The sequence below is a fragment of the Grampus griseus genome (genome assembly GCF_964374135.1).
Source record: "Grampus griseus genome assembly, chromosome: 4".
Taxonomy (NCBI): domain Eukaryota; kingdom Metazoa; phylum Chordata; class Mammalia; order Artiodactyla; family Delphinidae; genus Grampus; species Grampus griseus.
Genome location: NC_138997.1, coordinates 30187584 through 30214143, shown reverse-complemented (window position 1 = coordinate 30214143; position 26560 = coordinate 30187584). Strand labels below are relative to the sequence as shown.

The following is a 26560-nucleotide window of genomic DNA, read 5'->3' as shown; positions in this document are numbered from 1 at the left end:
AGTGCGGAGCTGATTTCAGGGTGATGAGTCGTAGCACTTGCCCAGCATCCTGAACAATGAGAGGTACTTCCCTCAATCAAACACTATGCACACATCAGGGGCAGAAACACATTCCTAGAACCCAACAATCTTCTTTCACTACTCAACCTTTACATATTATGACTACTAAGTCTTTAAATTATACAAACTATTTTCACATCTGCCTTGCTGGCTAAAACAGCTCCAGACCGGGCAGAGCAGAACCTCATCCCCATTTTAACACCTTGCTCACTTGGAAGAGGCTTCACGGCTTCCCAGACTGTTGTTATCTACCTTCTTGTCTGATGTTCCCCACAGTCTTGGGAAGCTGACAGGGTGGGATTACTACACATGAAAAAACTAAATCCTTAAGTGAGTTAAGATCCTTGCAATCACACATAAAACTAGAACCCGGGCTTCCCTGGTGGCGCAGTGGTTGAGAGTCCGCCTGCTGATGCAGGGGACACGGGTTCGTGCCCCGGTCCGGGAAGATCCCACATGCCGCAGAGCAGCTGGGCCCGTGAGCCATGGCCGCTGAGCCTGCGCGTCCGGAGCCTGTTCTCCGCAACGGGAGAGGCCACAACAGTGAGAGGCCCAAGTACCGCAAAAAAAAAAAAAAAAAAAAAAACTAGAACCCATGTCTTCCAAATCCTACTTCAATAAAAAAGCATAAACAGCCAAAGGGCCAGCAGAAGGTCACAGATCGGTGTGATCACCCGAGTGTGGCCCTTGGAGCACCTGGGTGTTGGCTAAAGTGTGAACTCCTGGGCCTCAGCCTCACCCATGAAATCCAAACACCCAGCCCTCGGGAGTTTACATGTAAGAAGTTCCCAGGGAACTGTTTTCGCACATTTACGTTTGAGAACCTCTGACACTGAGAATTAGAACAAAGTGGGAAATAACTCTATGAACAACTGAATTGACATCACATTCTGAGGGAAATAAGGGCAGAGTAAATCCAAAGTCATGCTGTCTATGAAATAATGTAAAAATCTGCTAAGGAACAATACGCATATTATCTAAAATCAAAACACGATAGTACTAAAGATGGTAAAAAAAAAAACAAACCACAACTCACCGTCCAGGAACATACAGTGCCATGGGAGGGATGTCTCATTTAGAGACCCAGCTGGTTAAGTTAATAGGTAATATGTATTTAGTACTGAGTGCCAGAGACAATAAGCTCGCTCAATGCGGCATCTCGTTTATTCCTCACAGGAACCCAATAAGGTAGGTGTTATTACCCACAGGTGACACATATACACAGATGATGGCACTTGCCACAAGGCACTGCTAGTTAAATAGCCAAGAGCCAGAATTCCAACTAAGGTCAATCTCAAAAGCCATTTCTCGCAACGTTAAGCTAGATTGCTTCCCCGAATTGTATTAACCAAATATAATGCATTAATAGAAGGTATTAGATTGCACATACTTTCAGTTTTCAATTAATAAATCAAGTATTTCCAAGTCAAAGCCTCTTATAACTGTCACTGAAATCTTCTATGTCTGTTTAATAGCTGGGTCTCGTTGGAAATAGCAATTATTAATTTAGGCTGTCTCAACCTGGCCCGCTTAATATGATTTTTTTCAATCCAAGTTTAACAGTGTCACATAGCTGCAGGCCCACGACAGGACTGGGCCTTTTAATTATCTCATTCGACTGCCCTTACTGATGGACGACAGCGATAGTCACATCTGGCCCCTCTGTTTCCACAGAACTCTCCTGTGGAGTCCAGGGTAACAGGAGACAGAATGATTGCTTGGGCTCTGTCCCCGCCATCCCAGATCCTCAGTCACCCCTGGATCCCCAGCATCGGACAGGAACCACAACGCTATATATGAGCTTGAGGTGGCACCAGGTGCCCCAAGCCTTCCTGCTGAGCTCACACATCACAGCGCATGGCTGCCCCCGCTGCCAGCTGGCCCTGGAGGGACCCTTCCGTGCCCTGGAGCCCGCTGGAGCCGCCTCAGAGGCTGTGAGGCCACGGCAGCAGCTTCCAAGAGGAATAACCTCATTTCACCAGGACACGCTTGAGAGCCCTTCCCCTCACACAGACCAGCATCTGTGGACCCAGGTGGGCACATAGCTATGCTTTCAGCACAGTGGAGAAGAGAATCATTCCAAGTAACTCGTTTACTCCAGGCACGGTGAGAAACAGAGTTCCATATGAACAAGGACAGTTCAACATCACTGCAGGAAGAAGATAAGGAGCTAGCAGAAAAAAGAGCAGGACAGCATTTGGGAGCCTTCAGTGATTGCAGAGGTTGGGTCAATAATGTAGAGAATGCATTTTAAAAAGCAAATTGTTGGGCTTCCCTGGTGGCACAGTGGTTGAGAGTCCGCCTGCCGATGCAGGGGATGCGGGTTCGTGCCCCGGTCCGGGAGGATCCCACATGCCGTGGAGCGGCTGGGCCCGTGAGCCACGGCCGCTGAGCCTGCGCGTCCGGAGCCTGTGCTCCACAATGGGCGAGCCCACAGCAGTGAGAGGCCCACGTACCGAAAAAAAAAAAAAAAAAAAAAAAAAGCAAATTGTTGAAATGCATAAATAGAGATAGGAAAGGGAGAGACCAAAATATGATCCCTCTACAGTTTTCAGTACGGTTCACCCCAGAGCTGGAGTCTAGTGTAGAGCTCCATGACTCAACGGAAAACTATAAAAGATTTAGCAAAGAACCACCAGATTTGAAAGATAAAATCTCAAATTTCCAGGGCCAAGATGGCATCCTAATTTCCTCCTCCTTCCAATTTCCCACTGAAAGGGGAATGACCTGATCGAAGAAATTTTACAGCATTATTGGAAACCAGACATAAAACGTCACGGTATTTGTCTTCTGGAGGTGACATAGATGATAGCAGAGTGATGAAGGGCACCAACCTGCTAGGCATCCAAAAATGCAACAGGAAGTCTGCCAGAAGAGCAAGGAGGGGACTTGTCTCTACACTCTTGCCACCCCGAGCCCCCCCACCATCTCCCAGACAAGAGATGCGTGGAGAAGGACGGATATAAGTGACAGTTAAGTGACAGGCTGCTCCGTCCACTCCTCGCTGGAGACTGAAACACCGGCAGAAGGGACCAGTGTAAACCTCCTCTACACTCAGCACCCAATTATAGCTCATTAACACTCATTAACGGTGATAATTTGAAGACGGCACGCAATTGCTCTTAAAATCTTCAGTCACTAGTTTCACTGGGCATGAAAGTCAAAAACATCCCTGGCTAGTGGGAGCCCCACTGGGCTCTAAAGGGGTCCCCGCCCACTGCACCCACAGACACACAAAGAGCAAGTGGGAGACTCACAGGTGTGGCTGCTCCCAGCCTCTCAAAATTTCCATCTTTTCTTCTCTAGTCCCCAAAAAACTTCCATCCATCAGCCTAAGTCAATAAGCCATGAATTATTGAGCTCACAGGATATAGATCATGAATATGTATGTGTGTGTTTGGAAGATGAGATTCTAAAACAAATGGGCCACATATATACAATGGAATATTAGCCATAAAAAGAAACGAAATTGAGTTATTTGTAATGAGGTGGATGGACCTAGAGACTGTCATACAGAGTGAAGTAAGTCAGAAAGAGAAAAACAAATACCATATGCTAACATATATATGGAATCTAAGAAAAAAAAATGTCATGAAGAACCTAGGAGTAAGACGGGAATAAAGACACAGACCTACTAGAGAATGGACTTGAGGATATGGGGAGGGGGAAGGAAAAAAAAATAAAAATAAAAAAATATAAAACAAATGGGCTCCACAGTGGCTTATAAGAAGCCAGCACACATGCATGCCTTTAAGGAAATGGCTGAAACTAGTCTACCCGTATATATTGTTCAAACATGGTTTTAGCACACAAGAGATGGTGGAAAAATCAGTGTTTCTGGTGGGGTTTTTGCTTGTTTTTCCAAGTGCATGTGTATGGAATAATTTGCTGAATGAAACACTGCTGGCTGCTCTCTGCAAAATCCAAAGGTACGGGCTTTCTTTGAGGTCATGGGTATTGCACCTAGCGCCTGTGAGCTGCCATCGGAAAAGAATGGTGTGTCATTAATTTTCCTTCCATCCATCCTTTATTTCAGCACGCTCCCCTCAAGGTCTCCACCTCCAACCACCACAGAGAGCCCCAAACTTCTGCCCTAATTCCCTCACAGTTTCCAGATAAAGGAGCCAAAATAACCCACAAAACAGAACATCCTAGTTTACAAGAAACTTGACAGAAATAATATGACAGAGCCCAGCATGCTCTGTATGCAACTCCGCCCCCTCTTGTAACCTTGCTGGGGCCAGGGCAGCACTGAAGCCATCTTTGGCTCCTACTGCCAAACATCCACTGGTCTCCCGCCAGCCCAGGGCCCCTAATCGACAGTCTGGACAAAGATTCCTCTAAGCTGGTGACAAAGCCAATCAGCCTGCTCCACTTCTGGGCTTGTCTGTGGCTCCTCAGCCTGACCACTACGTTCAAAAAAAAAAAAAAAGAAAGGGGGGTGGGGGGCGGCATCTCTCTCTACCTGGAGACCTTCTTCTACTATTATCATCCTCCTCAAACATTTATTGATCACCTAAAATGTCCAGGACACCATGCTACCCCTATTGCCAGGATCAGCAAACTTTTTCTGTAAAGGGCCAGAAAGGAAATATTTTAGATTTCACAATTTACATACAGTCTCTGTCATATACTCCTTTAAAAAAAATCTTGGAAAAGCGTAAAAAAATTCTTTTTAAAAATTGTGGTAAAGTACACATAATATAAAATTTGCCATTCTAATCTTTTTAAAGTGTATGGTTCAGTGGTATTAAGCACATTCATATTGTTGTGAAACCAACACCACCATCCACCTCCAGAACTCTTTCCGTCTAACGAAGCTGAAACTCTCTACCCATTAGACAACTCCCCATTTTCCCCTCCTCCAGCCCCTGGCAACCACCATTCTAATCTGTGTCTATGAATTTAAGTGTTCTAGATACCTCATGGAAGTGGAATCATACAGTATTCGTCTTTTATGACTGGCTTATTTCACTTAGCATAATGTCCTCAAGGTTCATCCATGATGTAGCATGTACCAGAATCTCCTTCCTTTTTAAAGCTGAATAATATTCCATTGTATGTATATACCATGTTTTTGTCTAATCATTCATCTGTAGATAGATGTAAAAACCATTCTTAACATTCAGGATATAGAATAACAGGCCACAGGCCCGACCTGGCCCACAGGTCGTAGTTGCCAAACCCTGCTATAGAGGCACAAAAAACATACAACACAAACCAGAGGTTCTGAAATTTTCTCAGTCTCTGGCACCTTCAGTATATCAGTAATTTTTCACAGCACCCCTAAGCCAAAAGAAATACCCAACCATCCCATCTATTATGGATTTAAGTCCAAACAACTTACTATGTGGTTAGGTCCTAACAACTTAACTCCTGTTGGGCACTCGAACCTCAGAATCAGACTGGACACTGCCAACCTCCCACCCTGTTCCACATGGATTTTCATGGGATACTTGCTTTTAAGCACAGCACCCAACAAAAACTCGGTTTTGCAGAAAGTATGCCCATATTGAAAGGAATGTATATTTAATGCAGAAACTGGCTTATTTCAAGTTAGTTAATTCACGTGGTGTCCAACAGGTGTCACTGTATTTCCCTCATAAATGTAGGCACTTTTCACTGAGTTCTCCCACCAAGAAGCCCAGGGTTCCTTGGCACACTGTTTGGGAAATGCAGATAGAGACTATTCCAGGGGTTTCAGATAGAGGTGGGGAAACAGAGTCAAATGCCAAGAATATGCTGAACAAGAGACAGTAGCAAATGCTCAGTTTCCAATGACCACTGACAGACACTGAGCTACAGATTCTAGACAAGAGACAGCCTAAAGCCCCAAAGTCAGGGACAGCTGCAGGCAGGAGTGGGATTTAGGCTACCCATTGAAGAGACAGTAAGACCCGACAGGAGAAGAACAAGCGAAGGGAACAGACTAAGTACAGGAGAGGCCCCGACATAAGAACGAGGCGGGTAGGAGGGGGGCCCTGGAGCAGCGTGCACACTGAGGAGACCTAGGACATGAGCCACTCAAGGTTTCAGAGGAAGGTGGTGCATTTAAAGATGTGTTTAGAAAACTTAATCCAGTAGCTATGGGTGCAACAACCTGAAGAAAGAAGTCGTAGCAATGAGACCCATGTCAAGGTGTGGTCGAGGTATGTACAGAGGGTGACCTACATGGACACTGTTGGGAGAAGAAACAAAAAGGATCAGACTAAAGAATCTTATGGGAAAAGGCTGGCCTTGTAGCAGCGGGGAGCATGAGAAGAGATTCAAGAATAATCAAGGTTTCTAGACCAGGTAACTAGGGGAAATGATGTCATTCACACAAAGGAATTGTGCAGAGGCTGCGCTCAGGTGGCCCAGAAAGAGAATATGAGTGTTGCTTTTGATATTCTACGTCTGAGGGCATGGCAGGTAACTCAGGCAAAGGGATCCAGCTGGTGGCTAATCAGCAGAGCCCAAGCCCTGGGCACACCCACACGTAGGGCAGGAAAGGAGAGAGGTCAGACAGACTCTGAAGGAGAACAGCAGAGTCTGGAGGGTGGAGGTCAGAGGGAAAGCAGGCAACTCTGGTCCAGGAGTCAGAAGCCTCAGGTTTGTAAATAAAGCGATTCTTTAAAATCCCAATATTTTAAACAAATGTTTAAAGTGCATTTAATGACGTGGCGAGAGGAACGCTGGCGGTGGTACCCGGGGAGCAGCAGTCTGCTCTCTCAGATCGGAGGATCTGATGCTTGGTGATCGGGACCACCTCTTCTCCTTGGAACCTTTACTCCCTGCATCCCTACTTTCTCCAGCCCCTTCCCCTCAACCCTTCACTTCTCTTGAAAGTCCTTCCTTTCTGATTTTTCAGTTCCCCACCATGCTTCCCAAAATGCCAGTGCACCCGCCGACCTAACTTTGTCCCCACCGGACTGTCCCTGAGCGCCTCACCATAGGAAGCCCCCTGCACTGAAACTCCTTGCTATGGACGTAAGAGTTCACCTGCCCTGGGAGTCAGGGTAGGGCCTTTGCCCAGCCCCCATCCTCCTGGGCCTCCCCTGCACAGCCACACTCCGGGTGTAGTGTATCCAAACACAGCGTCCGAGTCTTGGGTCCTGCCAGCGCTCTGTCCCCAGATGTCCTTCCCCAGATGCTCACCTTCATGGGTCAGCACCCAGTCACTCTCCCTCATCACCTACTCCGTGTCACAGCGCACCCCTCACCCACCCGCCCCTGCTGCTTTCTCTGTCATGGCACTTATTTTAGTCCATTTTGTTTGGAGTTTGTGGTTGGCCTGTCCGTCTCCTGGTTCCCAGATCACAAGCTCCACGGAGATGAGAGGGGTTTTCAGTCACCTCCATCTCCCCACAGGGTCTGATCACATGTTTTGCACCCAGCGCACACTCACCAAGTGGTCTTTGAACACACGATATTACCCTCTGCCTGCATATGAGATGGCAGACTCTGTCCTGGAGTGAGTACCATAATACCTTTGCGTGTGATAGTATACTGCTTTCAGAATGCTCTCATGGAATGGACTTGAGGACACAGGGAGGGGGAAGGGTAAACTGGGACGAAGTGAGAGAGTGGCATGGACATATATACACTACCAAATGTAAAACAGATAGCTAGTGGGAAGCAGCCGCATAGCACAGGGAGATCAGCTCAGTGCTTTGTCATCACCTAGAGGAGTGGGATAGGGAGGGTGGAAGGGAGGGAGATGCAAGAGGGAAGAGATATGGGGATATATGTATACATATGGCTGATTCACTTTGTTATACAGCAGAAACTAACACAATATTGTAAAGCAATTATACTCCAATAAAGATGTTAAAAAAAAAAGAATGCTCTCATGTTTGAGGCATGAGGAGTGTTACTATCTCCACCGTGCAGCAGAGGAAAATGAGACTCAGAGAGGTTAAAAGCTTTGCACAAGGTCACACAGCAGTAAATACAAGAGCCGGGATTAGAACCCAGATCTTCTGCCTCATGGTCTAGAACTCTTCCACCACACACCCTGCCTCTGTGTGAATCCGTGTCATGATAAGCTTGACTTGGTGATGGTTACCTGTGCTTGAGATATTGCTCTGCTGTTTATTCATGTCTCGTATGTTGTTGGCATATCTGCCTGTCACACTAAAGTCTAACTATGTTTTAGGTTCCAGAGAATAAGGATCAATATACAGTCTTAGGCAGTAACTCTAAATTGTACTTTCTTATGTGTTACTAGAAAATTTTAAGCCGCAATTTACTTAAGCACTAAACCCAAACACGCTCTTACAGTTGCCATCTCTCACTGCTGATGAACACTCTACAATGCTGAAGCGAGTACAGACATGTGCTGATGGCTTCCACTTGCCCATGCATACCCACTCTTCATCTTTTCCACCCTGCTCTGAGCCCCAATTCACCTGTATGCACCAATTTTCTCCATGATTCCCTTGCCACCTGGATTCCATCTGGTTCACCCAGTGGAGTCCAGCAGGAGATCGGAGGCAGGAAGGAGAGTGAAGTTTGGCTATTTATTCCCTGACTCCCTCCCAGATTGGCTGTGACCCACGTCTGAGGTTCCTGGTTCTTATCAGGGGGGTCTCTGCATATAGCTCTTGGACCCTTTACGCACAAATTCGGTCTCAGGGTGGTGACTGTGGTAAACCTGCCCAGAATATGGCCACAAATTCTTTGACATTCCTATCATCAAGATGTGGGGTCTATGTCCTCTCCCCTTGAAAGTGGGTGGGCTCTGCGACTACCAGGAACAATAATACATGGCAGAAGTGACACTGTTTCAGTGCGCAGACTGGCAGCTTCTACCTAGGGATGCTAAGGCAGAACTGTTCTGGGAGACGCAGGCCTCCTCTGAAGGCCTTTCTCACACTGCACAGAAGTCTCAGACACTCTGGGCAACCTCTCCCCCCTCCCTTCACCCGGGGTCAGGCTTGCATTGCAGTCTGACAGCTCCCCCAGCCTTCCCCACCTTGCTTCCTATTTTCTCTCTCACAAGCACTTCCCCTAATAAAATCCTTGCACATTTAATCCTACCTCGGCATCCTCTCCTCTGAGGACCCAGACTAATACAACCATCCCAATAAATATTCAGCCTTGAAAATTGAGCTTTGATGTTAAACATATAAAGACAGTAGAACTAGCTTTTGCTGAATAAGGGCGGTCCCATGAATCTAAGGTCATAAATAACCAGTCTTATATTGGGTTCACCGAAAAGTTCATTTGGGTTTTTCCATAACATCTTACAGGAAAACCCGAAATGAACTTTTTTTCCAACCCAATACAATACGATGTCTGTATGTATGGCTGGATCTAATTCCTAAATGATCTATATTAACACGGTATCATTTTCTTTAATAAGACTTTTACAAAGTATGGTTTTCACCTATCTCCAGAAATGTATCCTTCCCCAGATGTCCAAAGTAGGTTCTCAATCCCTTGTCCAAAACCTGGAGACCATGTGCATTTTGGAATTCAAAACTTTTCAGGAAGTAATATGTACATCTGCCATAGTTGACATAACAAACCCAGCAGGTCTGGCGCAAAACTCTACAATCAAATACATTAATACAGCAAGTCCCCTACATATGAACAAGTTCTGTTCCGAGAGCACATTCATAAGTCCAATTTGTCCGTAAGTCCAACAAAGTTAGCCTAGGTACCCAACTAACACAATCAGCTAATTAGTACTGTACTATAATAGGTTTATAATACTTCTCACACGAATAATACATAAAAAACAAACACAAAAAATAAAACATTTTTAATTTTACAGTGCAGTACCTTGAAAAGTATGCCAGACACGTGAGCCAACTTATGTGATTGGACACGCGAACGCACATTTGCATCTTTGAAAATTCGCAACTTGCAGGTTCGTATGTAGGGGACTTACTGTACTATGTCCTCCACAAAACATACAAATATTGAAACAAGTGGTATAAAAATAAATTGCCTAGAGACAGTGAAGGTATGGGTTTGCCACCAAAGGAGTTCAGCAAAGGTTAGACTGCACTGCCATATGAATTATTAAAAACATTCAGTTTTCAGAGCTTTTTGAATGTCTGAGTGTGAATAAGGGATTGTGGGCCTATATAGACACGCTAAACTATGCAGCCCTTTAAAAAAAACAAACAAACCAGATACTCCTTTGCACCAACACAGAATAAACGGCCATCCCCCAGCGCGGGATGAAGACGGCACCGAGCAGGACCCGTGCAGAGGCAGGGTGACGTTATGCGACTCCAGAGAGGGGAGAAGAAAGGTGGAGACGATCTTCACTTGTCAAAGCCCCACACCCACCTTTTACTGCCCTCAACCCTTTGTTACGACTTCATCTCTGGTTAAGAAATTCTGTGGAAATATTGTTTATGAGTATTGACTGTGATGTGGGAAAATTTTTAAACCTGAATTTATCTATACTATTTATGACACACTCCTGCAAACTGCCTCCATTGATTGCAGGCAACTAAAATGTTAGACGTAAATTGGGAGCTGAGATAGTCCACAAAGGAAATTTATGTAGGGTATTAAATAAGCCTCAAGGCAAGGGACACTGAATATGAGAAATGTGGACCGGAGCCGCTCCAGTAGCCCTGAGACTTCCGGGTGTCCCTTCCCGGGTCAAAGGCGAGGACACACAGTGTGTCTGCTCCCCCTGGGAGCTCCTCAGAAACACCCAGCCCTGCACTTCCCTCCTCCGCCCTGAGCCCCTGTCGTGCCGCTCACAAGAGGCTCTTCTCTTCGTCAGCCACGTAGGGAGCTGAGAGTCAGCGGAGAGGCCGTTCACCTTCCTCCTCTGCCCTGCTTCGTCCTAAACCTCCTCATTCTAAGTGATAAAAACACAAACAATGGAAGATGAAAAGCAGGGAGCGAAATAAATTAGGAAGGAAATATTCTCCCTAGTCGCTAAATAGCCCTGGGAGAAATGGTCTGCAATGGGTAAAAGTTAAGGAATATTATTAGGGATGGGAAATTCAAATCTAGCTTAGTATTAGTATTTTATATATTAGTATTTTATATATTCAGTATTGACTGTTTTTTCCCCCAATAAGCATGTATTAACAACTTCATGATTTTTCAATCTCATATGTTAATTATGGGCATAACTGAGAACAATGTTAGTTAACACATGTAGGTGCTGTTATTTTTCTCTAGGAACCACTGTCTGGGAATGTACTGAGTGCCAACACTCCGCCCAGCACTTTAACAAACATCATTCCATACCTGTGCTGTTCATTCAACCCCCAGGTCTAAGGGACTGTGCTCAGCACTGGAGATTCCCCAGGCGACAAGACGGGTGTGCGGCTTACCCTCAAGAAGCAGGCAGAGCACTGTGGAGACATTACACAAGGTCCTGCACATTGAATGAGTTAATTCCACTAGTGGCGAGTGCTACGAAGGAGAAGTACTCAGAGACCAGTCAGAGCCTCCTAACAGCTCTCTGAGGTGGATCTCATCCTCGATTGTAGATAAAGAGTTATCATTAATATTTGTAACATTAAGGTACGCTAATTATAATAACATAAAATGTCCTGGACAAATAATAATTACAATGATCACTATTATAATACTGACTTGGGAAATAATTTTATATCAGCTGGTCAATGAGAAAAAGGATGGGAATAAATGAGGAAGAAAGTCTGAATGCGCGAGAGAGTATGTGGATAATTACTGTCAAAGAATTTCCAGGGCACCATTCTATTCCCCCATAAAGGAAAATTCCTCCATGCAGGGGCTTAGAGACCTTCAGACACCCTCCCCTCCTCCAGAACAGCAAGGTACTAACAGAAGGACAAGGTAGAAACAAATACAAGGTTTGTATTTTCCAGAGATGTGTCCCATATTTCCCAAGACAAATTTAATTTCAAAGACTTGGTTCCTTGGTTCCCATAAACCAGTGAAAAAACCTGGAATCACAACCAAGATTACCTCCTGAACCCAGAAGTAACACAAAAATCCTAGTCAGACCAAGTACCCTGTTTGTTTGGCAAAATATTGCTACTGTGCTCAAAAGGCACTAAATGATAAGAGGTGAACATCTTCCACCAAGACCTGCTGCTCTAAACGAGAACTCCCATCATCACCACAGCCAGGCTTCCAAGTTATCATGATCAGGTGTTCTTAGCTTCTATAAAACGTGAGCCCATGGAAGTGGAACGTCCAGATATACAAAGGTGGGCATTCCATCAGAAGGCACGTGATACGTTGTTCCTTGCTTCTCTCCCTGCCAGGGCTGTCAATGCCAATAACTTGACAAGGAGCCTCTGAACTAAGTACTGTATATGTGTCTTTACTTAGTGAAAAAAGAAAACTCCTTAAAATTAGAATGCTAGGTCCACGATGTCTCCTGATAGCTCACAATAGAAAAGATATCAGTCGATTTATTCCATGAAATGAGAGCGTCATAAGGAATTCAGAGTGATGCTAATGAGACAGCCAACCTTTGATGGGAACTTCACTTGGCTTCGCTTTAATTTTTGCTGTCACAAAGCTGTTATAATAAAAAACTATGTTCTGTTAAGTAGATGGCAGCTCCAGGGCACTTGTGCCACCAGCGCCCCTCTCCATGTCCACAGGAAGCCTCACACTCTCTATGACAGACCTCTTAAGCTCAGAGGACAGCTTCACAGAGAGTTCCAAGTAGCCACTACCTATGAACTCAAGTAGACCCAAGAGCCAGTCCAGTTGCCAATGCTTGTTTAGACTCCCTTACTGGACATTCACAATGTCCTGTTCTATGACATCAAATGGATCCCATCAGACTTAAGCTGTTGCCGGCATTAAGACCTGTAATTGATACTGGTAAGGAATATGGATGGAATGAGAAGGAAAATAAGGCTAAAGTCGCCATCAAGTCAATTACACTGTGTTCACCTTCCTCAGTTTCCATCAGCTGTACTAGAAACAGGTAGAAGATTACATCAGCCAATCACTGACCTTATGGAGAGCTGGAGCCAAGACTGGTACCAAGAATCCATTGTAAATATAATTGACGAGCTGATTACGAATCAAGGGGTGAGCCACCTAAGAGAGAAACGGCAGTCATGAAAAAGGTAAGGAGCGCAATCTTTAGGTCTTCTTAAAATCAACCATTTCCGTGTACATCCTGAATTCAAGAAGGAAATCCAAATTTTGGCCATTTATTCCACGGTTAAAGAAAAACGCAGACTTCAAACCAACATGTAATTTTTCCAGATGGTTTATCCCATTATAAACAGCCTGGACTTTCAAATTTTAAAACGGGTAATTTTAAGTTTCTATCTGAAAAAACAATAATAAATAGACTGATTATGTATAGGGACTCATAAATTAAAGTCGACAAACTGGAAAGTATAATTTTTGCTCCATAACTTCCTCTATGTCCTATCTCAACCTGTGACTAATTAAAAAAATAATAATAACTGTCAAAATAGACAATTAAAAACATTCATTTTGGTAGCAGAAAAAAAATTCTCATTTTGAAAATGCATTTTCTGATAATCATTTATATTGAGGAAGAAAGCATTTAGAAAATTTTTTCATAAAAAAGATACTGTTAAAAAGCAGAAAACATTATCAGAGGTACAACACTTCCTATATTTAATTTTCAAAATATATTTAGCATGGATAAGCCTTACTAATATCTTTTATAATTACAACCATCCCTGGGTGTCTGTAGGGAACTGGTTCCTGGATGCCCACCCCTACCAGGATACCAAAGTCGGCAGATGTTTAAGTCCCTTATATAAAGTGGCACAGTATTTGCATATAATCTACACACGTCTTCCCATATACTGTAAATCATCTCTAAATTACTGTATAATACGTAATACAATATACATAGTTGTAAATACAATGTAAACGCTGTGTAAATAGTTGCTGGTACACAGCAAATTCAAGTTTTGCGCCCTTTGGAACTTTCTGGATTTTTTTCGAAATATTTTCAGATCCTCTGTTGGTTGAATCCACAGCTGTGGAACCTGCAGATACAGGGGTCAACTGTAATCTCTTCACTTATACCCCCAAACAAAAAATCTTAAAAGTATATGGCTTCAATCTCAAAATATGATACAAAATGTATCATTTCTCTGTTCTTAACCATGCCCGTTAGCTTTCTCCTTCTCTAAAAAAATAAAAATAGCATCAAACAATAAAGTAAAAAGCAATTTCTAGGGAAGTGAGGCTAGATCTTTAAATTACTGACAATCTCTCTCTCTGTGTACATTTGGGGAGAAACTAATAGTTCCATCTTTTTTATTTCCACATTCTTCTGCAAGAAAATATTGACAGACTGTAATGTTAAAGGAAAAAATAACTTAAGATGCAATCCATTTATCTCATACATAAATAAAATTTCCTTTGCCTTAGCAATAAAAATGAGATGGGAACTAAAGTAATTTACTTGCATTTTCTTCCAGAAGCCATTTCTTTATTTGGTAGATAAACAGATTATAACTAACATTTTTCACCTTACAATCACCATAAAGAAAATTTGATTTCTTAATAAATCCAAGATTAAGGTAATATTTGTGCTATATAGAAATAAAACATTTTTTGATGAAAACCTACTACACCCTTGTGTATTTATAAAATCTGGGTTTTTTTTACTGAAAACAGTAACAAGAAATCTGAAGGTAAAAATCTAATCAAAAAGCCAATATACTAGAGTTCAGTGGTTGGTTGTTCCCCGAAGCAGGCCAATTTCAAACCAAATTTAATTTGTGTTGCTAAGAAGATGCTTAACTTCTTCTAAATTCAATTGGAATAACAATATTCTTTATGCAGTAAGCACCATTAAGCAAAATAAAGTGTTTTCCTTTGTAGACTCCCAAGAAGACCTTGAAGTGAAAGTGGTATAATTTGGAGTACTTAGAAGCCTAAAAATATCTATTTACTGAGTCAGGCAGTGAACTTATTTTTGATAGTTAAGTGGATAATCAAAACAGAATTAACACTTTTTATAACGAAGGTAAAGAAAATCTACTCTTTTTTTCTCAATTGAAACTACCCAGAAACCTCTAAACTAACACTTTTACTCATTCGAGAACATTCAGTAGGCTTAAAGTAAAGCATCAGTATTCCATAAACGTTTATTGAAATAAGAAAAGGAATGTTTATCAACTGATCCTTCACAATGCTTGTATCCTGAATGGACCACAACAGAGGGTTCCTTGCCTGCTCCCACCTGAATGACGGCGTTGCAGAACTCAAGGGAGTTCATGAACTGGACCAGAGGAGGGAGCAGGACCCAGTCGTCCTTCAGAAGGCAGTGCCATTCCTCGTCTTTCTCTTCCAGCTTGGCAGGCAGGGAAGAGTACAGACCACTGAGCCCGGTCGCAAGCACCTGTGTTCAGAAATAAAAACGTAATAAACACTTTCCCCAGGTTCTTAACCTGCAACAAACAGCTCCCAGGTGATGCCACTGCCACTGGTCCAGACTGTACTTTAGGTGGCGAGGTATTCCAGCATCAGAGGCTGTCAGCTAGGAAGGATTCCACAGCTGGAGGCGGGAGGGAAGGACAACTCCAGCAGAGGGAACAGAAGCACCAGAGGTCTTCGGCTAATACCTACGCGATTCTACAGGTTGTTTATCTCCTACGTGCCAGGCCTATGCTGGGCAGTGGTAGGGGGAGTGAGGGAGACACATGCAAGGTGAAGAAAACATGGTTCCGGCACCCAAGGTATGCAGGAGAGGAGCGAACTCATAAACAGTGCGTTCTATTACACGACGCTGAGTGCACACACAGAGATGACCCACACCCCCCGTTCCACGGGGACACACCCTGGACTGAGGCGGCCCGGGACAGAAGATCTCACACGGGCAGCATGAGTAGCTTTATGAGAAAGATTCCTGCAGGCATGTTAAAGCTCATGACTGACACGTGCGTGCTTCCAGTTTAGAGAGTGCTTTCATCTCATCTCCACAAATTATAGCAAGAAGAAAGAACTGGGGGTCACAGGTCAGTTAGATGGGATGACGAAACTTCAAACAGAGGTAAAATGGGTCTACACGGAAGCATCGGCAGTGGGAAAAAGAGGAGTAAAGAAAGGGGAGGATCACATGTAAGGTGGACATGAGGGTGAGCTAACTATCATACCTACCTATCCAGTATTAATCCAAAGCTCACAAGGTTTACTTTCTTCCCCTGCTCGGTTTCTAAATGACACTGACAGTGTTTGGGCTCAGTTAGTGACGGTGAGTGAGAACTCCAAACTGTCACTTTATCCAGCTTGGTCATTAAGAAAATGCAGATGCATCAATTGAGACAGAAATATAGAAAAGGAACACACATGTCGACTGCCTAGTAGTTTTATCTTGTGGAGAACAGGACCAAGGAAAACAATGAATTTCACAGTACGGGGAAGTGATGCTAGCCAAACAGCACCTTAGGGCTCCTGATCCGGTAGATGTGCAAAGGATGGACAGGAAGTGCCCAGAAAGAAACACAGAAGTGATTTATAAAAGGGGTTGCTCTAGGGTAAACCCTGAGGTTATAAGAAACTCAAATGGGATAGAAACATTCAAGAAAACATTCCATTCTGAATTAGGCCCAGAAAAGAAACAGCAAAGTATTCACTAATCTCACAGTCTCATAAGAGATGAACAGGCAATTATAACAGTGTAATAAATGCTCAAACTACTTAATAGAAAATATGTCACCATGGATATACAAACCCAGACTTGGAGTGTTGGGAGCAGGAAATGTTCTCAGAAGAAGTGATGTCGGGCTCCCCTGGTGGCGCAGTGGTTAAGAATCCTCCTGCCAATGCGGGGAACACGGGTTCGAGCCCTGGTCCGGGAAGATCCCACATGCTGCGGAGCAACTAAGCCCGCGCACCACAACTACTAAAGCCCGTGCACCTAGAGCCCATGCTCTGCAACAAGAGAAGCCACCGCAATGAGAAGCCCACGCACCACCACGAAGAGGAGTCCCCGCTCGCCGCAACTAGAGAAAGCCCACGCCCAGCAACGAAGACCCAATGCAGCCAAAAATAAATTAATTAAATAAATAAATTTTTTTAAAAAAGAAGTGATGTCTAAGCTGCTGAAGAATGAATAAGAGTTAGCCAGAAAAAGAATGTTGGAAAGAAGAATATTCCAAGCAAAGGATGTACAAAAGCTCAAAGGAGCAAGAAAACATGGCACCTTCTGGAACTAAGAGAAGTGCAGTATTACTGGAGCATATAGTTAGAGATGGGAGGAGCCTGGCAGGTACGCTGGAGCCAGATCCTGCAGGGTTCTGTAGGACAGAATACAGAGCTAGAGCCCAGTGGAGAGTCCAGCAGACAGTGTGTGGGTCTGATGCCTACGAGAGGCACCTGGACTAGAGATGGAGCCCTGGAGCTGTCCACATGGCGATGAGACCCCAAGCTATACAGACCAGAGAGAGAAGGGAAGGGAGGTTTAGACCATGAGCTATAACAAAATAATCCATAGTGCCTGGTGTCAGACACAGAAAGTCAAAAGGAGGTATAAGGACCTCCCTGGCAGTCCAGTGGTTAAGACTTCTTCCAGTGCAGGGGGTGCGGGTTCGATCCCTGGTCGGGGAGCTAGGATCCCACACGCCTCGGGGCCAAGAAAACCAAACCATAAAACAGAAGCAATATTGCAACAAACTCAATAAAGACTTTAAAAATGGTCCACATCAAAAATACTCCTTAGGGACTTCCCTGGTGGCACAGTGGTTAAGAATCCGCCAGCCAGTGCGGGGGACACGGGTTCGAGCCCTGGTCCGGGAAGGTCCCACATGCTGTGGAGCAACTAAACCCGTGTGCCACAACTACTGAGCCTGCACTCTAGAGCCCATGAGCCACAACTACTGGGCCCGAGTGCCACAGCTACTGAGGCCCGTGTGCCTAGAGCCCGAGCTCCACACAAGAGAAGCCACCGCAATGAGAAGCCTGCGCACCACAATGAAGAGTAGCCCCTGCTCTCTGCAACTAGAGAAAGCCCGCACCCAGCAACGAAGACCCAACACAGCCAAAAATAAAATATAAATACATTTAATTTGAAAAAAGGAGGTGTGGATCCCGGCGTGCCGAACTTGGAAATATTACCTACAAACTGTTGCCTCTCCTCCCCCGTCTTGATCCTAGAGCACCCTCTGGAGCTCCCTGTGTAGCAACTGTCCTCCGTGCATTTATTAATTTATCAGCCCTCTTCTCCATCTCACCTGGCCTGACGTGTTCATTCTCACCCACACGGCAGAAGTGGGTGACTTGCCCAGTCAGACGCTAGCAGTACTTCCCCTGAGTAACACATCCGTCAACAACAGAGGATGGGCCTGAGGATTGGTCACCTGGAGGTCTCAGTGCAGAGAAACCAGACGCCGCCAGGGGGCAAATGGGGGAGGGGCGGGATGGGGGAGGGGTGGGTATAGGGGCTATGAGCTCACAGTGGAGTGTGAGGGCAGCGAGAGAAAGACACGAACCGTCTCAACAGTGGAGAAACAGAAAGGTTACATACATTTCTCTGTTCTATTTCCTAGTGACCTAGATTTACTCGTTCATTCATTCACTCACTCATCTAAAAAAAAAAAAATCAGTGAGCACCGTCAGGCCAGGTACTATGTTAAGTACGGGACATACGATAGTAGACAAGATAATGCACGTATCTCTTTCAAAATCAGGGCATCTGTGGTCCCAGAGGAGAATGTCCCCGATTTAAAAGCATTTAGCTCCTTGTCAGCAAACCCAAACAAATCACTTAATTTCCAGTTTTGAATGTGACCCCAAGTGAGCTGTTTGTTATAAATTAGAAACTGCTGGCAAGAGAGAACAGAGACCAAAAGTTCTCCTTGAAGGGAAATCTAATCTTGATGCCACATTTTAAAATCGATTACATTTGCTAACTCATGCTAAATTAACCACAGAACAAAGGCTTTAATTCTGCATACTCCCGATTCCTTAACCACTTTGAGGCTTTGAAAAAGAATTCATAAAGACAGCTTAATTTGTCTGACTAAGAAGCTGGGAATAACTATTCAGTCTATCAGTATAATTACAGCAACATTAATTTTCAAATTACATACATCAGTGGCGGTAATTAAAAAGAACACATACCTAATATTCACTTGTTTTTAAAAGAGTGTTCTGAAAAGGGCATGGCTGAGATGCGAACACGGCCCGCCTGTGCGGGAGGACAGTGCGGTGTGCCCGCTGGACACGCACTCCTGCCATGTGCTCGCCCCTGGAAGCAGAGCCAGAGAATGTTTCTGCAATGGTCTCCAGCGTAACGAAGAAACACAGAAGAAAACAGTCTGCACGATAAAGAGGACTACACGGGCTTAAGAGCAAGATTCCAAATCTTTACTGCTAAATATTTATCCTTTCCAAGACTTTGCTCAGAGTTCAGATTCCTTCATCCAATACACATATAATTCTAGAAGACCAACGACAGGCCAGGCACCGTGTCAGGCCGGTGCTGGGGAAAGAGCATTGAGCGAGTCAGACTGGGTGAGATGGAGAAGACCACCAATCAACCAATAAATGCAAGAAAGGCAATTACTCCAGGAAGAGATGCAGGTGGTGCTGTGGGAACAGGAAGAGGGGAAGGGAGGGGCAGCAACAGGTCTGCAGGTAATTCTTCCAAGAGTTTGATGGCACAATCTATTTCCTTTCAAGTTTAATTTTTACCTTAAAAATGTAAGAATATATAGACATTCAACAGCGAATTTTTTTAAAATGCTCATCCACTCTTTTAGCCTTTTACTGATCCTGACCACAAAAAAAGTAACTGTAAAACACTGTATTTATTCCCAACAGATTAAGTATTAATTTTTTTTTTTTTTTAGCCGCGCCGTGAGGCATGTGGGTCTTAGTTCCCCAACCAGGGATCGAACCCATGCCCCCCTGCGTTGGGGGTGTGAAATCTTAACCACTGGACCGCCAGGGAAGTCCCATAACCCAGTATTTTTAATTTATCTTTTCTCAAGAGTCTTAAAAAAACAAATCACCATATAAAACCACAAGGATGACAGACAATTTAAAAAAGCAAACCACTTCCCAGACGGCAGTATAGCATGGTAATTGTTGAGACCATGGATTTCAGTATCAGACTAACGTGGTTTTGAACCTGTCTCTGCCATTCACAGGCAGAAAGTCCCTGAAAGTTCAGTTTCTTCACTGAGCTGCTGCAAGGATTGAAGGAAATCGTGCACATAAATAGGAAGGCACGATGGTTTACACACAGCAATGCTCCCGACGGAGGGAAGAGAGATGATGTGCACAGAGCAGTGAGCAATCTGGAAAGGTCCGTCCCCCTTTAACTTTAAGCGTCTAATAGTACCCAGTTAATTTCAGCAAAAACAAAAAGATCGTAAGCAGATGGCTTTAGTCTGAAGCTAGCAGCAAAACACCTGGTGGGGACCATATGTGACAACTTGCCGAAATAAAGAGCCTCATAAATTTTAGATATGGGATAAATAACTTTCTACCTGCGGCTGTGTACCGAAAGGTGGCTTATTTCAATTTGCATTTCCTAATGTATGTGTAGGCTGTTTTCGACTTTTGCCAATATGTAACAAGTAACAGGGCTTAATCATCAATACTCCGTTTAAAAAAATCAAAAGAAGCTACGGTCATATACTCGTCAACCATTCATTGGCACTAAATAGTTCCCTAGAGTATCCTCATTCTCTTTCTTTTCTTGGGAAAACACAGCTTGAGACAAGAGGCAGCTGAACCAGCAAGCTCTTCCTATCAACCACAGAACAAAAGTTTCCAAAAGTGGTCCAGTTTCCTGAAAGAGTCATTACTCTTCCCAAAGCCTGATGCTAACACACTTTGACAATCATACTAATTAGAGAAAGCTTTTTGTCAACTGTGGTCCTTAGCTGGATGGTTAATAGTGTATGCTTTTATCTTCAACATAAAGAGGTCTTTTTTTTTTTAATTATGTTGTCAGTTGTAATTATAGAAATCTGGGTACAAACGACATTATGGGATCTATCCTGAGGGGCAACTTAGCACAAGGAAGCTCTGTGTTCCATTCTGGCAAATAAGGTCAGCTGGAGATGTTTTCCCTCTAATTTTAATGAACTGTACAGTGTTTTAAAACACTTTTTTTATGAAAGCAACAACTACTCAGTGAAATCTGCCTATAACTTAGTAAGTGGAAATCTAAACGTTAAAAGCATGCTCCATTCTAGTCCTAATATGTTTAAATGTGTAAAATATGAAATATTACAAAAATGTAAAACATAATAGAATAGAAAACCATCCACAAGATTTAAGATTTTAATATTTTGCCATAATTTCTTCAGAGTGCTCTTTATTATTTTAAAAATAAAACATTACAAATAGAGCTAAACCCTACTCCAATCCCATTACCATCCCTCCTCCTTCCTTTGCCCCCAAAAGTAACCACAGTCCTGAACTTAGTACCTATTACTCCTGTGCTTGTTTTTGTACTTCTACTGTATTCATAGGTATCCAAAAGCCAGTATACACTAAGATTTCGTCTTAAAACTTCATGTAAATTTTATGTAAATATTAACATACTATATGTAACCTTTTGCTACTTACTTTTTCATGTTTCTAGATTTTATGCTTTTTGTTTTTAGGTTTATTGGTGTTCACACATGTAGATGCAGTTACATGCTAATAAATGTGATTCACTGTTTTTTTATTGAAGTACAGCTGACTTACAATATTATTAGTTTCAACATAACACAGTAATTTGATATTTTTATAGATTACACTCCATTCAAAATTATTATAAAATATTGACTATATTCCCTGTGCTGTACATTACATCCTTGTAACTTATTTACGTTATACCTAGTAGTTTGTACCCTTCACCTATTTTGCCCTGACCCCAAGCCCTCTCCCCACTGATAACCATGAGTTTGTTCTCTGTACCTGTGAGTCTTTTCCTGTTTTGTCATATTTCTTCATTTGTTTTATTTTTTAGATTCCACATATAAGTGAAGACATATTTGTCTTTCTCTTATTTATTTCCTAAGCATAATACCCTCCAGGTCCATCCATGCAGTTTCAAATGGCAAAATTTCATTCCATTTTTATACAAAGAAAACAAAACACTATTTCGAAAAGATACGCGCACCCCAATGCTATACATTATCTTTGTGCATGTACCCTTGTAAACATGTGCCAGATTTCCCTAGGGCAGATATCTAGAAGTGAAGATGCAGGATCACATGGTATGCAAATATTCAATTTCATTAAATATTGCCATATGGCTTTCCTGCGTTATTGTACCAATTTATATTCTCAAGAGTTCCTGTTTTTCCACCCCCTTGACAGCACTTGGTGTTATCAGATGTCTAATGGTTAGCGACTCTGATGCCATGACCTGGTGTTTCATTGTGGGTTCATTTGTATTTCCCTGACGCTAGAGAAGATGAGCATATCTTCATATATTTATCAGGTTTGGGGTCTTTTGGGAAATATCTGCTCGTATCCTTCACCCATGTTTCCTCATTTTCTTATTAATTTGTAGTATTACAAATATTTTTGTATATTTTGGGTACCAACCACTCGTAGTTATGTGTGTTGCAAATATCTTCTCCCAATCTGTGTTTTTGCTTTTTTAAAATTTATTTATTTATTTATTTGGCCGCTCCGGGTCTTAGTTGAGGCACACGGGATCTCTGTTGCCGCGTGTAGGATCTTTAATTGCAGCATGCGGGATCTGGTTCCCAGACCAGGGATCGAACCCGGGTGTGGTTAAGAATCCACGCTTCCAATGCAGGGAGCAGGGGTTCCATCCCTGGTCAGGGAACTAAGATCCCACATGCCGTGCCATGCAGCCAAAATGAAAAAAAGAGTCACTTGGGCCTAATTGGGAAACTGGATATTAGATCATATTATGGAATTATTGTATAATTTTCTTAGTGTAATAATGGTATTGTGATTATGCAGGAGCATGTCCTTATTTGTAGGAGATACATGTTAAAATACATGATGCCTATAATTTAATTTCAAATGGCACAGCAAAACAAATAAAGGGCATAGGTGATAAATATACAGAAGTATGACAAATATTAACAATTTTGAATTTAAACGGTGTGTACATGGTGTTCATCTTAGTATTCTTCCAAGTTTTCTGTATTTTGCTTTTTTCCATAATAAAAAGTTGTAAAACATAAATTGCATTAACTTTATGGACTGACTTGCAGAAAAGTGTCCTCTACACAGTATCTACAAACTGCAGGGCTTTCCATTTACTTCTATCTTATTTTATGCCCTTCAATAAAGTTGTATAATTTTCCTTGTGAAGGCCTTTTACATATTTGTTAGATTTGTTCAAGATAAATCATGATGCTTTTGTGAATGGTACCTTTTTATTTATTTTTTTAATAAATTTATTTATTTGATTTTTGGCTGTGTTGGGTCTTTGTTGCTGCTCTCGGGCTTTCTCTAGTTGTGGCGAGCGGGGGCTATTCTTTGTTGTGGTGCGCGGGCTTCTCATTGCAGTGGCTTCTCTTGTTGAGGAGCACAGGCTCCAGGTGCACGGGCTTCAGTTGTTGTGGCACTCAGGCTCAGTAGTTGTGGCTCGCGGGCTCTAGAGCGCAGGCTCAGTAGTTGTGGCACAAGGCTTAGCTGCTCCACGGCATGTGGGATCTTCCCAGATCAGGGCTCAACCCGTGTCCCCTGCATCGGCAGGCGGATTCTTAACCACTGCGCTACCAGGGAAGTCCAATGGTACCTTTTTAAAATTGACATGTAGATACTGAACAGGCGAACCACGCAAATTTTTTTTTTCAGAGTATCAAATGATTTAATTACAAAACTTAAGCCACTTATTAATTATTCACCTTCTAAAAAACACAAACATGAGAATAAAATAAACACACCCAAGACTCACTAGCCCTTGCAGGATAGGAAGCAGCCCCGGACAGAGAGCCTGCAAATGTTTTTCCTTACACCTAATTCTACATTTCCTCATGCATTCTAGGGTCCCATGTTTTGACACCTCTTACAGGGGAAAGGAAACGGAAGCTAAAGAGTCATGGACAAGAGGGTCACAACAACCTTAAAGCTATTTGATGCTAACGGCTTGTACACTCTTATTTGAAACTCTGAGAAACAGTATCAAATAAGCATTGTCAAATACCTACTCCTGGCTAACCTTTACTGTCATTCTTTGAAATTGCATCTTTGGGACTGGTTATGTGCCTTCATTGTAGCTGTTGCTTATCCCCAAGCACAAACCCTAAAATTCATACACAGTCTCTAAGTTCAAGTACAGAGGTTTGTTTCAGGACAACCCCAAGTTGATGTAGTGTTTCTTAATGTATCTGTAGTGTCTAGTGGGTGTCACCCCTTGGACAGGCTGGCCAGACGGCAGCACGATGTGGGGCCCACATGGTCAACTCTCCTACTGGCCCATTTGCTCCCTACTTTATCTGGACACCGCCCCACAGTCAACGTTGAATTGTGAAATCAGTGATGACCTTGGCCTGTCTTCACTCTGAAGTTGTACTCTTATGTAACTGAATCCAGTTCTTCACCATTAATTCAATGGAGCTTCCAAAACGTGTCAGGCATATTCTTAGGAAGCATCCTGGGATGGGGCTGGAGGGTCCTGGCTTTCAGGCTCTGGAGGGGGTGCTGGCACAGCTTCTTTTTTCTGGGCTGCCAGGAACTCATGAATTGCTCGTTCTATCTGTGGCCTGAAGATGTGGTTTAGTTTGGGATTCACCACCTGGGAAATAATTCTGTCCACTCCAGCTTCCAACATCCCTGACTGAACCACACTCTGCCTCAGACCATTTCGCAATTGGTTTTTGTTCATCGTAGGATTCCACTCCTGCTTGTCCAGATGTGTTGACACAAAATTATCCACTTTCTGCCTCAGGTTTTGGTAAGCTGGCTTGGTGTCCACGTCGGCCAGGCAGTCCCGGCGGAAGCTGTCAAACAGCCCCCGGCTCTTGAGCTGCTCCACGATGAGCGCGATGAGCTGCGGGTCGCCGGGAGGCAGTGAGGCCGGGTTGATGGGGCCGCTGCTCCCACCGGCTCCCGTCGCGCCTGTCGTCGCTCCCGCCGAGGCTTGGCCGGCGCCGCCGCCGCCCACCGCGCCGGTGCCCCCTCCGCCCCCGCCGTCCGCCATGGCTGCGCCCCGGGCCCGCGAAGGAGACTGAATACGGATTCCTCTCAAGGACAGAGGGCCTGGGTCGTGTAGAGGTGGCCGAGGGGCCGGAGAAGGAGGAGGCGGCGGCGGGGGAGGAGGAAAGGGTGGCGGCGAGGACGGCGGCAACGGCAGCTTCTGAGGCAGCAGAGGTGGCGGTCCACGCAAATGTTTTGATGATTTGTTTTAATACCTGCACTCCCTCTTTAATAGCAGAACTACCCAAAACAATTCAAGTAAGCCCAAACTCAAACCTTTGCAGAGCCCCTGCACAAAAAAGCCTCATTGTTTAATGAGCTGCTGCCTACACATCACTGCTCAGATCCAGCTCCTCTCTTACGTTCTCATTCCTGCCACTCTTGTTTCTCGACCCTAATGTGTGTCCCTGCTTCCTCCACAACTCCCAAACTTACATAGTCAGATTAAACTCCTACAAGAATTTTGATCATGCTGTGTTCTTGATCAAATCTCTTCAAGAGCCCTCCAAACTGAATGAATATGGCAACTGTGGTAGGCAGAATAATGGTCCCCCCAGACCTGTCTATATGCTGGTTCCTGAGCCTGTGAACAAATGAGGTTCCATGGCAAAGGAAAATTAATGTGGCAGATGGAATTAAGGGTGCTAATCAGCTGATCTTTAAATAGAGATGATCTTAAAAATCTTTAAATCCTGGATGATCCAGGTAAACACAATGTCCTTGTGGAAGTGGGAGAGGCAGGCAGAAGAGCAGAGTCAGAGGGAGACGCGACTACAGAAGGATGGTCAGAGAGACGCAGTACTGCTGACTGTGAAAATGGGGGAGGGGGCCATGAGCTAAGGGGTGTGGGCAGCCTCTAGAAGCTGGAGAAGGCAAGGAAACGGACTCACCACAGAGCCTCCAGAAAGGAGCACAGCCCTGCCGACATCCTGATTTTAGCCCAGTGAGACCTTCTGGACTTCTAACCTACGGCAAGACACTACTACTGTAAGATAATAATTTGTGTTGTTTAAAGCCGCTAGAGTTTTTGGTAATTTGTTACAGGCGCAGTAGAAAACTAATACAGCAACGTATTCCAAAGAGGCTTAGATTCAGGGTGAGACGTTACATTTTTGCCTTAAGATATATTCTTTAAAAAGAGTTTATAGGGTTTCCCTGGTGGCGCAGTGGTTGAGAGTCCACCTGCCGATGCAGGGGACACGGGTTCGTGCCCCGGTCCAGGAAGATCCCACATGCCGCAGAGCGGCTAGGCCCGTGAGCCATGGCCACTGGGCCTGTGCGTCCGGAGCCTGTGCTCCGCAACGGGAGAGGCCACAACAGTGAGAGGCCCGCGTACCGCAAAAAAAAAAAAAGAGTTTATAATCTAGTTTATAATTCTGTTGAAGGAGATAAGGAAGGGAGATTTAATATGTTGGCACAGATGAATGGAATCAGTTCTTCACTTCCCATTTGATTCTCAATCTTG

General features: G+C 43.9%; 2 protein-coding genes across 7 annotated transcripts in view; both read right to left on the bottom strand.

Moving 5' to 3' along the window:
- FHIP1A (FHF complex subunit HOOK interacting protein 1A) overlaps positions 1–26560 on the bottom strand; it is a 271128-nt gene that overhangs the window by 64783 nt on the left and 179785 nt on the right. For all 5 annotated transcript variants that reach the window (XM_082652865.1, XM_082652864.1, XM_082652863.1 and 2 more), the window contains 2 exons: positions 15209–15367; positions 12982–13068 (listed from right to left, as the gene is read on the bottom strand). In XM_082652865.1, the coding sequence (XP_082508991.1) occupies positions 12982–13068; positions 15209–15367 (246 nt within the window). The remainder of the gene's footprint in view (positions 1–12981; positions 13069–15208; positions 15368–26560) is intronic.
- On the bottom strand, positions 22938–25099 carry LOC309821505 (biorientation of chromosomes in cell division protein 1-like; the record flags this gene model as incomplete). Of its 2 annotated transcripts, XM_082652874.1 has the most annotated exons (2): positions 22938–24540; positions 24738–25099. In XM_082652874.1, the coding sequence occupies 2 exons, from the start codon at positions 25097–25099 to the stop codon at positions 24456–24458; spliced, it is 447 nt and encodes a 148-aa protein (XP_082509000.1). In that variant the 3' UTR covers positions 22938–24455. The 2 variants fall into 2 exon arrangements, with proteins under 2 accessions (XP_082509000.1, XP_082508999.1); XM_082652873.1 differs by having other exon boundaries at positions 22938–25099.